Source organism: Mizuhopecten yessoensis, unplaced genomic scaffold (assembly GCF_002113885.1).
Source record: "Mizuhopecten yessoensis strain PY_sf001 unplaced genomic scaffold, ASM211388v2 scaffold10045, whole genome shotgun sequence".
NCBI lineage: Eukaryota > Metazoa > Mollusca > Bivalvia > Pectinida > Pectinidae > Mizuhopecten > Mizuhopecten yessoensis.
The window spans coordinates 392,389-406,268 of record NW_018408351.1 but is presented as its reverse complement, the minus strand read 5'-3'; the positions used below and the strand labels follow the sequence as shown (position 1 = coordinate 406,268).

Below are 13,880 nucleotides of genomic sequence, written 5' to 3'. Positions count from 1 at the left end.
AACGCGGGATGACGTAGACACGGTCTAACGCGGGATGATGTGGACCAGGTCTAACGCGGGATGATGGGGACACGGTCTAACGCGGATAACGTAGGCACGGTCTAACGCGGGATGATGTGGACACGATCTAACGGGGGATGACGTGGACACGATCTAACGCGGGATGACGTGGGCACGATCTAACGCGGTATGACGTGGACCAGGTCTAACACGGGATGCCGTGGACACGATCTAACACGGGAAGCCGTGGACACGGTCTAACACGGGATGATGTGGACACAATCTAACGCGGGATGACATGGGCACGATCTAACGCGGTATGACGTGGACCAGGTCTAACACGGGATGACGTGGACACGATCTAACGCGGGATGACTTGGACACGATCTAACACGAGATGACGTGGACATGGTCTAACATGGAATGACGTGGGCACGATCTAACGCGGGATGACATGGGCACGATCTAAAGCGGTATGACGTGGACCAGGTCTAACGCGGGATGACTTGGACACGATCTAACACGGGACGACGTGGACACGGTCTAACGCGGTATGACGTGGACCAGGTCACACAAGATCACGTGGACACGATCTAACGCGGGATGACTTGGACACGATCTAACACGGGATGACGTGGACACGATCTAACACCGGATGACGTGGACACGGTCGCACGCGGAGGTGGCGTGGACATGTTCTATTCGAGGATAATGTTGATACTTCGATTCGTCTCGGTCTAACGAGGAAATAGCGCTGTTTATGATATATATTTGGGTTCTCAAAAATAAAAAATAGAATGCTCAGAAGAGCAAAAACTGTTTTATATTCAGCATCAGCTCTCTGTTCCACGCCGAGTGATGTTTTCCCTGTCGTTCTAATATCATGCTCTAATCGGAGACTAAAAGAAGTGGGAAACTGGGGTACCTATAATAAGTCGGTCACCGTGTGACCACGATAACCCCACGAGTGTAAACAATTGGTCTACTCTCAAAGCTACCTGTCACACAGACATAAAGGTTGACCTATTATATACCTATATCTCAGTTTACATTGACCGACATCAACTGGGATCGTCGTCGTAACATTTGTATAGCCGATAACGATCTGTACAGTTCACCATGGAACCACACAGGTTGTATTGAATTGTGTGATTGTGGGGTGGGACGTATACATTGACAGTGGTTCCTCACAGACGTCAGAGATCAAGAATTACTTCTCATCATATTAATTACCGAAATATATTACGTTATGCCATATTAGTTATTTATACGTAAGCGTTCAACTTACCAGATACAAATATATATTAATTTCAACCATTTAGCAGACCCTGCAATGCTCATTCTCAAATTCTATTTTAAATTGGATATCGTCCATTTCGATGATGTTCCATACTTAGTAACTGTTTGAAATGTCCACGGGGGAGATTGCGCGTGCTCAGAATTAAATGCATCTATATATATTTTTGTATGAACACCCTAGGGGAAATAAATGCCATCTTTTGAGATGTACTTTCACTAGCAAATTAACTGGTTAAAAGTGCTCATTGTTAGGGTCCTAAATCGGGGGTCTCTCTCCAAAATAGGGAGAGTTGGCAAGTTTGCGTTTGAAAAACCAAGATTGTTGACAAATTAATTACATCAGTTTTCTGAGCGACCTGCTTCTTCTTCAAGGCAAGAAAACTATAGTCATCTGTGAACTATTCGTCCTCTTTAAACATTCATTTAAAACATCTGCTTGGTATTCAGATTATACCTCTGGGCACATGTCAGTGTAGATTATTTAGTGGGTTATCACTAAAAAAAATCAGTAAAGACTGAAGCAACATTAGTTTCAATAGTTTGTGCATTGGTTATAGTTGACATTGTTCTTACTGTAATACATAGTTACCAAAATGTCCCCATCCTTCTTTGATTTGAGCGAAAATGCTAAACCCACAAAGAAGATCCTACACTGACCTGTACCCAGAGGAATTACCATTACAACATAGGAAAACCGGAAATCGTGACAAATCTTACCTAGTTGATTTCCCTAGATAAGAGTTAAGCCACAGCCACATGTTTCCCAAGCACACCAGTAGTATTTTGTAGCTGCTTGACACCTTTTTATTATCTATATAGTACCTGTGTGGTTAGTAACTGTATGTACCTACACCTACTTGGTGTTTGTATATAAATATTGTCTGTTTGTAGGCACATGACATTAATGTTTGTAAATTGATATACTAAAAGTGTATCAACATACATGTGCTTTATGATATCTGTATGTAGGTACACCCAATTAGTGCATCTACACTGTATATGAACATACATCTTATAGGCGATTGTATGTTCCTACAAGTATTTAGTTTGTATGTAATACATGTACAAGGATAGTGTATCTGTATGTACGTACATGTAATTAGTATATGTAAGTGTCTTATGTACATACATATAATAAGTATATCTGTATGTAAATGTAATTCATGTATGTACACATGTACATACTTGTATTTAGTGTGTCTGAAAGTATGTACTTGTAATTTGTGTCCAGAAGTATATTAACATAATGAGTCTGTATGTACATACATATAATAAGTATATATGTATGTAAATGTAATTCGTGTATGTACATACTTGTATTTTGTGTGTCTGAAAGTATGTACTTGTAATTGGTGTCCAGAAGTATATTAACATAATGTGTCTGTATGTACATACATATAATAAGTATATATTTATGTACATGTAGTTAGTGTATCTGTATGTATGTTCATTTAATTAGTCTGTATGTACCTTCGTGTACTTTGTGTGTATGTATGTACCTTCATGTCAAAAGTATGTATGTACCTTCATTTAATAAGTGTGTATGTTTGTACCTTCACGTTATTAGTGTGTCTGTTGTACCTTGAGGTAATTAGTGTGTGTGTTGTACCTTGAGGTAATTAGTGTGCAAGTATGTAACTACATGTAATAAGTGTATTTTCATGTATCTGCATGTCATAAGTGTGTGTGTGCATGTACCTACATTTATTGAGTGTCTATGCACCTACATGTAATTAGTATGTCTGCATGCACTTACATGTAATTTGCATATGTGTACCTACATGTAATTAGTGTATGTACCTACATGTAATTAGTGTGTATGCATGTAATTAGTGTCTGCATGTACCTGTTATTAGTCTGTCTTTATGTACCTGTAATTAGCCTTTCTGTATGAAACTGTAATTAGTGTGTTTGTAAAGAGTGCATGTGATCAACGGATTTGAATTCGATTATTTTCTAGGGTGGTTTGCATCTTCTTTTTGAAGAAGTCTGCCGTAAGACATGAATCGCTATGTTGTTTTATTATCCACCTTTGCTGTCATACAAAGTTACAAACCCTGAAATGTTCACTACTGCTGACCACTGGGAGTGAACTCTTCTATAACCAAAGTGTCCTGATATGGATTTCTGAACAATGGTTTTAAAATTTAAGCTCTCTGATCAAAACAAAAGAGCCTCTAGTGGTGGGAGCATCAAGTGTTTGCTCTTTCTGCCCATACAACATTTGTGTTACACTCCATTTCTCCAATAATAGAAGTCCTGTAATAATCCAAGTTCATATGCAGATACATCTCGACCCCTTTATCACTGTAGACCACAATGGACCTATTGGTAGAGTTTACTAAAGGTACATAGGGGTGAAAGGGTTAAGGATCACTACACAATTATATGAAATATTGGTCACTGCAACAAATGTCTTTCTACCTAACTGACTTGGTTAGACTTTGTATTTGGCTCTCTATTTATCACAGTGGGAGTGGGGGCATCAGGACATGTATTTTTTACTGACAATAATTAGTCTATTATGTACTGGTCCCTGTTGCTCATAGTCTGATTATTTTAAGGATAAATTATTTGAGAAAAATATCTGAAAATCAAAACATATTTCTGTGTTTCTTGTCCTCAGGTTATTCTTAGGATACCTATACCTGTACATTCAATTTTAGTTAAAATCTAATATTTTTTATCATACACTAGTTGAAAGTTTAGTGATAAATGTTCCAGGCTGGGCCCTGGAATCACTAGTTTCTATACATCCCTTTCATTTAATGTGTAACAAAGCATCCATATATGATGATTATATGTTGTGTGACTACATATTACTGACAGTGAAATCAACTTCATTCAGGAACAATTCAGAAAAATAATCAATGATAATAACAGATTTTAATTATATTTATTTGGAATCATAACCATACTATAAACAATATGATCACAAATTAACAACTCTGATCCATAACAGGACCATGTTTGTTGTAATCAGTATGTTATAGCCACAGGAATATTAGCTATATAGTTCTCATTAAAGACAAACATTGACTTGACTAAGAATGTTGTCATATTTCAGAAGTGACTGGCAATTGGTGTAAAATCATAACCATGGTCGGTTTGTTAAATAAAGAAATAAGAAACTAATCAATGATTGACTACATCATCATTTTATAGTTTTATGGCACTGAATACCTACATAAAGTGACAACATTATTGTAGCATCTGGTTGGTTGTTACTATACATTGCATTTCCTTCTTCCACAGCTTACTTTATGCAGTTTTCATTGGGTTTTTTTCAACTGAGCACTGACATCAATCATATAATAAAATTTGATAAAGCATACAGTTCATTACATATTTATCATTTTAGTTCAGTAGCGTAACTTGGTAACGTAATCAATATTGGAAAGGGCCAACCGATCAAATTTAAATTACAATTGATTATCTGCCCATCACTATCTTTCAGGTAGCCTCAATGCTACAGTTTCACGGGGAAACTCTGCTACTGAATCTTAAGCCAAAGAAATTTGAGTTGTTTGATTCTTGTACTTATAAATGGTCAGAATAATAAGAATAACAGTTGTCAGGGTTGAAGGCATTGTGCACATCCTTGAGAGAAACACACAATGTTTTCAACACTGACAATTCATGGCATAGTAACCGCAAAAAATAGTAGAACCAACATTGTTGAATGTGCTGGTTTAATCAAGTACTAGTGAAACCTAAAACATTTATGCTTTTACGTAATTCCACAGCTTGACCTCCCCATTGTCACTACAGGAAGCTAGTAATTGTGGGTCCTTAGGGTTCCATGATATAGCATTCACATCTTGATTATGGGCCTTATTTACTGTCACTTCCAGGCGGAAATCTGGCTGATTTTTGTCTGAACTTGGCTCCTCTACAAAAACACGTATGGCATCATCTGCCGATGCTGTAGCTAAGCGACCAGTCAGGTGACACCAGTCTATATCATAGATGACACGGTTGTGATACCCTGATAAGGTACACACACACTTCCATGTAGAGTCAGGACCAGTTGTAGCCACACCCTCAGAATTACCCGGTGGGTACTCCTGCCATATCTTAACTGTTTGGTCATCACTACAGGATGCAAGCCTTGATCCAGACTGATCAAAACATATTCTCCATACAGTGGAATCATGGGACTCTAAAGTAGTGAAGCAGGTCCAGTCATCTGTGTCCTCCTTGAAGAGTTTGATGGTGTTGTCATAGCTACAAGAGGCAAGGATCTCCTTGTTAGGGTGCCATGTGACACATTTGACATCCTGGGTATGGGAACTCAAGACACTGGCACACTCATACTCTTCATCTTCTGTCACTGTCAATATATAACACAAGTGTCAATATCTAGTTACTATAAATCAATATATAACATAGTGTCATCAACTAGTGATAATTATGTGACTCTGTCAATATATAGCACAGTGTCATTACACTTACTCTTTCACTGACAATACATGATTTAAGTTAACAGTGTTATTTTGACTGGTGAACATTCATAAATATGCTCCAGGCTAAGTTGCTTGATAATGATGGAAATTCGAACAAAGCAGGGACTCCTAAAATGTCTTTACACTCCTTACTCTTTTGAAGAGATTGAATATATTATATTGTTATAACGGATACAGAAAACTTCTTGTGATTATCGTAATACATTTATACCTTCCCATATCCAAACACTTTTGTCACGGCTACATGTTGCCAGGAGACTTCCCCCTGGAGACCATGCCCCACACTTGACCTCATTTTCATGACCTTCAAGAGAAGCTATACACTCAAAGTTTCCCTCCTTGCGGCTCCAGATCCCTGTGGTAGCATCAAAGCTTGCAGTGGACAGATAGTTCCCACATGGTGACCATGCCACAGATCTGACTGTTCTCTGGTGGCCGTCTTCTAGTACTGTTTTACAAACCCACTTGTCTCCCTCCTGGCCCCAAATACGGACAGACTTGTCACCTCCACATGAGGCGAGCAGAGTCCCAGAGGGGTTCCACTTCACACACCACACTCGGTCCTGGTGGCCCTCCAAGACTGACAGACACTCTAGTCTGGACTGTAACAGACAAAAACACTATCATGGAGAAGGTTCAGTGTTATTTGAGTTAAAATCGACTTGGTTGATCCAACTTGTTCGTCAGCAACCATGAAGGTCAATTGGTAAAGCGTCAATCTAGAGTTTGGAGAGTCCCCAGGGTTCAGCCCCCAGTCTGGCCATGCATTTTTACAATTCCTGTTTCAGTGGTGCAGTACCTACAGTAGAAGTGTGACAGATTTTAATTATATCTAAATACGGTCACCTCATAGCTTTGAGCTAGAAGGAATTTGGTAACCCTTTAGCTCAGTGGTAGAGCTTCCGACTAGGAACCTAGGGATCCCAGGTTCGATCCCTGGTGGAAGCACATGTACTTTACTTTACGGGGGCTTCATCAATGTTGATGTTTATGCTCTATAACGCTAATGTAGAAAGTCAGGGCGAACGGGAATTAGGGCGAAACAAACCTAATTAGCGCGAACGGGATTTAGGGCGAAACATGTCAAAATAGGAAACGTCGTAAACGCTTTGACAACAAACTAAACATTTTTTGAATTGTACAACTGAATTATAATTGCATAGACACAGAAAATTATTTACAATAGCTACCATTATGTTTGCAAAAATGAAACTTTCGTCGAGATGCGTTTTCCAACCTCTATGGGATCATAACAGTGCGAGGGTAGCTCTAAAACATGGGCGCTGACATCTTGAATATAGTTCGCAACAAAATTCACATCCTTCCGCAATGATATAATGTATTGTGGAACTACATAAGTGTCTAATATATAAGATAATAAAAGATGCAATATCATGTAAACCGATTTAAGTCTTCAATAACAAAACAAAATTGATTTATAAGATTTTTAATGAAGAACTACATAACTCGGACGTATGCATTATTAAAGCTGTTGTTAGGCATTTCCTGTTTTGATTTCTTCCAAAACGGGACATAGGTGAAGTTTTGTTGTACAATTAGTCACTCAAGCTTCTGTAGAACCCCAAAAACTTGGTAATGGCAGGAAAGGCTAAGAAGTATGTGGATGAGAACAGGGAATCTAAAAATCCTGAACTGGAGCTCGTGGACAAGTCCATTGTAAACCTGTTGGAAGTGCCAGGGCTGTGTAAGTGTTGTCAGTTGAAGATTCAGCAACCCCCTCCCATCTTCATCTTCATCTTTATGCCTTCCTCCGTCGATATCGACGATTACGGGAGTCGGTCTTGTGCTGTAGTGTATTATGTACAATGATTTTTTTTGCATTGGTGGTAGCAGGTCCATTCATCCCCATTACATGTTCTCCCTATACTTGACATTTATTTGTTATAAGTACATTGTAGTAGGAAACACATTTAGTCTGTTAACATGAAAATAATAAGCAGAAACATATACTTTATTACTTCTTCTTTGTTTTACGGTGGGGGGGGGCTCCATCAATGTGATGTTTATGCATCTGTAACTGAAACTGACAATTTGTACTTGAACTAGTTGTTATTAACTTTTCAAAAGCATTTGACACGGTGTGTCAGAGCGTCCTTATCAACTAATTAGACAATTATAAAACCAGAGGGATCAGCACTGCCTGGATCAAGGCATTCGTCACACACACAGATAGGCCAGTTTGAATACATTGTACACAGACGGTTGTGAAAGGACGTACAGATGTGTGATACATTTGGTCTAAAAGTCAATGCTTGGCTCTCCAAGTTGCTTTATAACTAAGGAGGCAGTACCCAAATTGGATCAGTACCCAAATAGGATCACTTTTTGCAAAAGTAAATAAATGTGTCAATAAATCAGTTATAACAATGATGTAGTCTTAGAATAGATAGCCATGCACCATTTTTTGTCTAAAGATGATTAGTTTTTAAGTTCAAATAGCACAAGAAAACTCTATATATATAGTGTTTTGATCGCGTTTTAATAAAATGGCGCGTGCGACGACTATGCATTCTGTCTTGGACTATAGGAATAAATTCACACTATAGAAATACTTTTTGTCATATAAAGTCTAAAGGTCATCATTAAATGTTAATATGCTGACATTTTTTTTTTATTCATTTGAAGAGTAAGATACTGCTAAACTCGAACCTTGATTTGATTTGGTTCCTGACATTCGCAAAAGTGGGAGACGCTGATTGGTGACTTCAGAACATTCTATGAATATCTCAAGTGAGCCCCGGGTGCTAATTTCGTTTGTTAGAACACCAATCGATATTCTTCCTTTGATACAACCATAAATGAATATAATTCCTCATCAGATTTTTCGATGCTTTAATAAAAATGATGGTTTGGTGATCTGATTTGTGTACTGTCACCTTAGTATCATCGATATGGTGAAATTACAAAGTAATTGTCAATGTGTATTTACATTGTACAGAACTGTAGGGCAAGCAGGCAAAAAGGGCATACTCACCCATTGTAGGCTATATATATATATATATATTGTAGAGTTAAAAAAACCTAACTATAGATGCAAAGAAGAATGACACCATTTAAAGAGTGGCTTATATAATTAACTAGCCCCAAACTCACCTTTCCTTAAAAATGAAATGTTTCGGCTAAATGTGAAATGCGTTATCAAATTCCAAATGAGTAATCACTATGCCATAATTCCGACTTGCAACTGTTTTTAAATGAAGTTGAGAATGGAGCTAGTTGAGCCACCTATTAACTTTTTTCATGAAAAATGATCAGGAAAATAATTCATTGCATTCTATCCAATGCTATTGAAGTCATGTGAAGGAATTTTACCTTAAGAATTGAAGGAAGTGGGATTTGATGGCAGAGAATAAAGTAAAGTGAGTAGTAATTAGTGGATATGTTATTGGTGTAATGGCCATCGGAGAGGAAAGTGGAAAAGAGAGTTATTTTTCTGTCAGAGAAAACATTAATAATAAACAAAAAGCTGTACAACACCTGTACCATGTTTATCAACTGTGCAAAGAAACCAAAAATAAAAATAGCATTAACTCTTTATATAGTATATCATTCATCCAAAAGTAGTTTGACCATATAATTATGTTAGTTTTGCATTGCATTTATTTACACGAATTTTCTGTATGATCATTGATTAATTTGCCTTATTTTGTTTCCAGTTGACTTGCAGCACATAACCAGACTTACACTGACGCATAATAAAATAGCAGGTAATACATGAATATAGTATCACAATTCTGTAAAAGAAAAAGATTTTTTAGCTCACCTGGCACAAAGTGCCAAGTGAGCTTATGCCGTGGTGTGGCGTCTGGCGTCCGTCCGGCGTCAATATTTTACTTTAAATGACTTCTTCTTAAGAACCGAAAGGCCTAGGGTGTCGATATTTGGCCAGAAGCAAACTGGGATGAAGGGCTACAAAGTTTGTTAAAATTATTGACCTTCACCCATTTTCAAGGTCACAGGGGTCAAATATGTTTAAAACTTTAAACATCTTCTTCTCGATAACCAAACTTCCCAGGGAGATGATATTTGGCCAGTAGCATGCTTGGGTGAAGGGCTACCAAGTTTGTTCAAATGAATGACCTTCAATTATATTCAAGGTCACAGGGGTCAATTGTCTTAAAAAAACTTTAAACAACTTCTTCTGAATAACCAAAATGCACAGGGTGATGATATTTGGCCAGTAGCTTGCTGAGATGAAGGGCTACAAAGTTTGTTCAAATGAATGACCTTCACCCATATTCAAGGTCACAGGGGTCAAATATGTTAAAAACTTTAAACAACTTCTGAATAACCAAAATGCCCAGGGTGATGATATTTGGCCAGTAACATGCTGAGATAAAGGGCTATCAAGTTTGTTCGAATGAATGACCTTCACTTTTATTCAAGGTCACAGGGGTCAAATATATTAAAAACATTAAACAACTTCTCCTGAATAACCAAAATGCACAGGGTGATGATATTTGGCCAGTAGCATGCTGGAGTAAAGGGCTATCAAGTTTTTTTTGAATGACCATCACCTATATTCAAGGTCACAGGGGTCAAATATGTGAAAAACATTAAATAACTTCTTCTGAATAACCAAAATGCACAGGGTGATGATATGTGGCCAGTAGCATGCTGAGATGAAGGGCTACAAAGTTTGTTTAAATGTATGACCTTGAATCATATTCAAGGTCACAAGGAGCAAATATGTTCAAAATATTTAAACAACTTGTTCGGAATAACCAAAAGGCTTAGGATGTTGATATTAAGTCAGATCAAGGACTACTATGTTTGTTAAAGTGAATGACTCTGAATTATATTCAAGGTCACAGGGGTCAAATTTGTTTAAAATCTTTAAACGACCTCTTCTGAATAATCATGGGTCACATGGATGTTGATACTTTGCAAGTTGCATACTGAGATGAAAGGCTATACAATTTGTTCAACATAATGACTTGGTTGACTTTCAAAGTAACAGGGGTGAAATGTTTTAAAATCTTTAAACAGGTTCTTTTGAATGACTTCNTCATATTCAAGGTCACAAGGAGCAAATATGTTCAAAATATTTAAACAACTTGTTCGGAATAACCAAAAGGCTTAGGATGTTGATATTAAGTCAGATCAAGGACTACTATGTTTGTTAAAGTGAATGACTCTGAATTATATTCAAGGTCACAGGGGTCAAATTTGTTTAAAATCTTTAAACGACCTCTTCTGAATAATCATGGGTCACATGGATGTTGATACTTTGCAAGTTGCATACTGAGATGAAAGGCTATACAATTTGTTCAACATAATGACTTGGTTGACTTTCAAAGTAACAGGGGTGAAATGTTTTAAAATCTTTAAACAGGTTCTTTTGAATGACTTCAATCATAAATACTGATATTTTGCCTGTCGCTTTATTTTAGATCACTTTTAAGGTTGCAAGTGTGAGATTTATACCAGGTGAGCGATGCAGGCCCATTGGGCCTCTTGTTTTATTTTGTACAGCTGATCATGAATGTCTTGTGATTTGTTGGCTGAAAAACATAATATCCAGATAATGTCAATCACAGGGGGATTCAGAGTGTGATAATTATGTTACTCCTTCTTTATGGCTTTATGAGTCATTATCAGTTTTATTGTAAATCCTCACTGCTCCCTCTCTCATCTCCCTCTCTCATCTCCCTCTCTCATCTCTCTGATAATTAGTATATGCTCCCTGAGTATGTACGATTGTTTAGATATGAATAGCTTACCGTATAGTATATATGCTTACAGGAAATTTATTTTTGAAGAAAATCGATATTTGTTACTACTAAAGTGTTTTTTTTATTGCAGCGATTCCTGTGAACATCACTGAGCTTGTTAACCTGGAGCACCTGAATCTCTTCAATAATCATGTTAAGGTTTGCATCGACATTTCAAATCAATTCGAAGGGTAAAAGATTTCTGTTGAAAATAGTGATGCTGTTCATTTGACTTAAGCTATCCTACTTTTAGTTAGTTTCAAACTTTTGTCATGAACAAAATGTTCTATGCACGAACATCACAGCAAATAAATGCTGTGATAATATGGCATGCATTCCATTCTCTCCCCAACACAGCTGTGTTATTATAATGCAGAATCTGATATCAAAGTAAGCCAGCTGCTGCTTCACTGAATTCTGTTTTGTGGGACCAGTTAATCTGAATATTGTGATTTGCATTAAAACTCCTATATGCATGGTTTTAAATCTTAGCAGCAACTAAAATTTAAAGGTCACATGTTCACTGAACCAGTGTGTTGTCGCCTTTGTTTTTGAATCCACAACCCTAATGAACACATCTTCTACCAAATTATTGCTGTTTGGACCACAGATGTTTGAGTGTTGGACTTGTGCTTTTCCTGTGGGATTCTTTTGACTTTTACAGAACCCAATCTATCTCTTAGTAATGAGACTTAAAAAAACAATATTTAAACTTTCATGAAAAATAACCTACAAAAGCCAGCGCTCATCACATATGCCTATGCATAAAGGTAAATGCCATGTTTTTTTCCTTACTACAAATTGTACTAAAACTAAAACGTTATGGCCCTTGATCATTAAATAATTACCATCCTACATAGGAGTGTATATTCTCCTCCTTTTTAAATTACTCTCATTTGATTTCATTGAGTTTTATGAAGTATCCCATCCTTGCTGCATTAAAACACTGAATACTCTTAGGCTTCAAATATCAATTGGAAACAGGAGGATCAAATCATTGCTGATGGTAACTGTTAGTGTATGCAATTAGTGAGCCTGGTGGTAACTGTTAGTGTATGTAAGTATAAGTGAGCCTGGTGGTAACTGTAAGTGTATGTGAGCATAAGTGAGCCTGGTGGTAACTGTTAGTGTATGTAAGTATAAGTGAGCCTGGTGGTAACTGTAAGTGTATGTAAGTATAAGTGAGCCTGGTGGTAACTGTTAGTGTATGCGAGTATAAGTGAGCCTGGTGGTAACTGTTAGTGTATGCGAGTATTAGTGAGCCTGGTGGTAACTGTTAGTGTATGCGAGTATAAGTGAGGCTGGTGGTTAATGTTGGTGTATGTGAGTATGAGTGAGTCTGGTGGTAACTGTTAGTGTATGCAAGTATAAGTGAGCCTGGTGGTAACTGTTAGTGTATGCGAGTATTATAAAGCGAGCCTGGAGGTAACTGTTAGTGTATGCCAGTATAAGTGAGCCTGGTGGTAACTGTTAGTGTATGCGAGTATTATAAAGTGAGCCTGGTGGTAACTGTTAGTGTATGCGAGAGTATTAGTGAGCCTGGTGGTAACTGTTAGTGTATGCAAGTATAAGTGAGCCTGGTGGTAACTGTTAGTGTATGCGAGTATAAGTGAGCCTGGTGGTAACTGTTAGTGTATGCGAGTATAAGTGAGCCTGGTGGTAACTGTTAGTGTATGCGAGTATAAGTGAGCCTGGTGGTAACTGTTAGTGTATTGCAGTATAAGTGAGCCTGGTGGTAACTGTTAGTGTATGCGAGTATAAGTGAGCCTGGTGGTAACTGTTAGTGTATTGCAGTATAAGTGAGCCTGGTCGTAACTGTTAGTGTATGCGTGTATAAGTGAGTCTAGTGGTAGCTGTAAGTGTATGCGAGTATAAGTGAGCCTGGTGGTTTGCTGTTTGTGTATGCGAGTATAAGTGAGCCTGGTGGTAACTGTTAGTGTATGCGAGTATAAGTGAGCCTGGTGGTAACTGTAAGTGTATGGGAGTATAAGTGAGCCTGGTGGTAACTGTAAGTGTATGCGAGTATGAGTGAGCCTGGTGGTAAGTGTAAGTGTATGGAGTATAAGTTAGCCTGGTGGTAACTGTTAGTGTATGGGAGTATAAGTGAGCCTGGTGGTAACTGTTAGTGTATGCGAGTATAAGTGAGCCTGGTGGTAAGTGTAAGTGTTTGCGAGTATAAGTGAGCCTGGTGGTAACTGTTAGTATATGCGAGTATAAGTGAGCCTGGTGGTAACTGTTNAGTGTATGCGAGTATAAGTGAGCCTGGTGGTAACTGTTAGTGTATGCGAGTATAAGTGAGCCTGGTGGTAACTGTTAGTGTATGCAAGTATAAGTGAGCCTGGTGGTAACTGTTAGTGTATGCGAATATAAGTGAGCCTGT

The 13,880-nt window shown here is 37.8% G+C and overlaps 3 protein-coding genes across 4 annotated transcripts in view; 1 reads left to right on the top strand and 2 right to left on the bottom strand.

The window, feature by feature from the left end:
- The window catches only part of LOC110459341, an 8,629-nt gene extending 6,562 nt beyond the window's left edge, over positions 1-2,067 (bottom strand). Inside the window, exon 1 of the mRNA XM_021511551.1 lies at positions 2,017-2,067. The gene's annotated coding sequence lies outside the window, so the exon portion shown is untranslated. The remainder of the gene's footprint in view (positions 1-2,016) is intronic.
- Positions 2,068-4,180: 2,113 nt separating this feature from the next.
- Positions 4,181-7,084, bottom strand: LOC110459348 (probable cytosolic iron-sulfur protein assembly protein CIAO1 homolog). Of its 2 annotated transcripts, none has more exons than XM_021511560.1 (3): positions 6,947-7,084; positions 5,977-6,367; positions 4,181-5,632 (listed from the first exon to the last, which is right to left on the bottom strand). In XM_021511560.1, the coding sequence occupies exons 1-3, from the start codon at positions 6,956-6,958 to the stop codon at positions 5,022-5,024; spliced, it is 1,014 nt and encodes a 337-aa protein (XP_021367235.1). In that variant the 5' UTR covers positions 6,959-7,084; the 3' UTR covers positions 4,181-5,021. The 2 variants fall into 2 exon arrangements, with proteins under 2 accessions (XP_021367235.1, XP_021367236.1); XM_021511561.1 differs by having other exon boundaries at positions 6,956-7,084.
- Positions 7,085-7,256: 172 nt separating this feature from the next.
- The window catches only part of LOC110459349 (ras suppressor protein 1-like), a 13,062-nt gene continuing 6,438 nt past the window's right edge, over positions 7,257-13,880 (top strand). Inside the window, exons 1-3 of the mRNA XM_021511562.1 lie at positions 7,257-7,470; positions 9,443-9,493; positions 11,592-11,659. Of these exons, the coding sequence (XP_021367237.1) occupies positions 7,362-7,470; positions 9,443-9,493; positions 11,592-11,659 (228 nt within the window). The 5' untranslated portion in view covers positions 7,257-7,361. The remainder of the gene's footprint in view (positions 7,471-9,442; positions 9,494-11,591; positions 11,660-13,880) is intronic.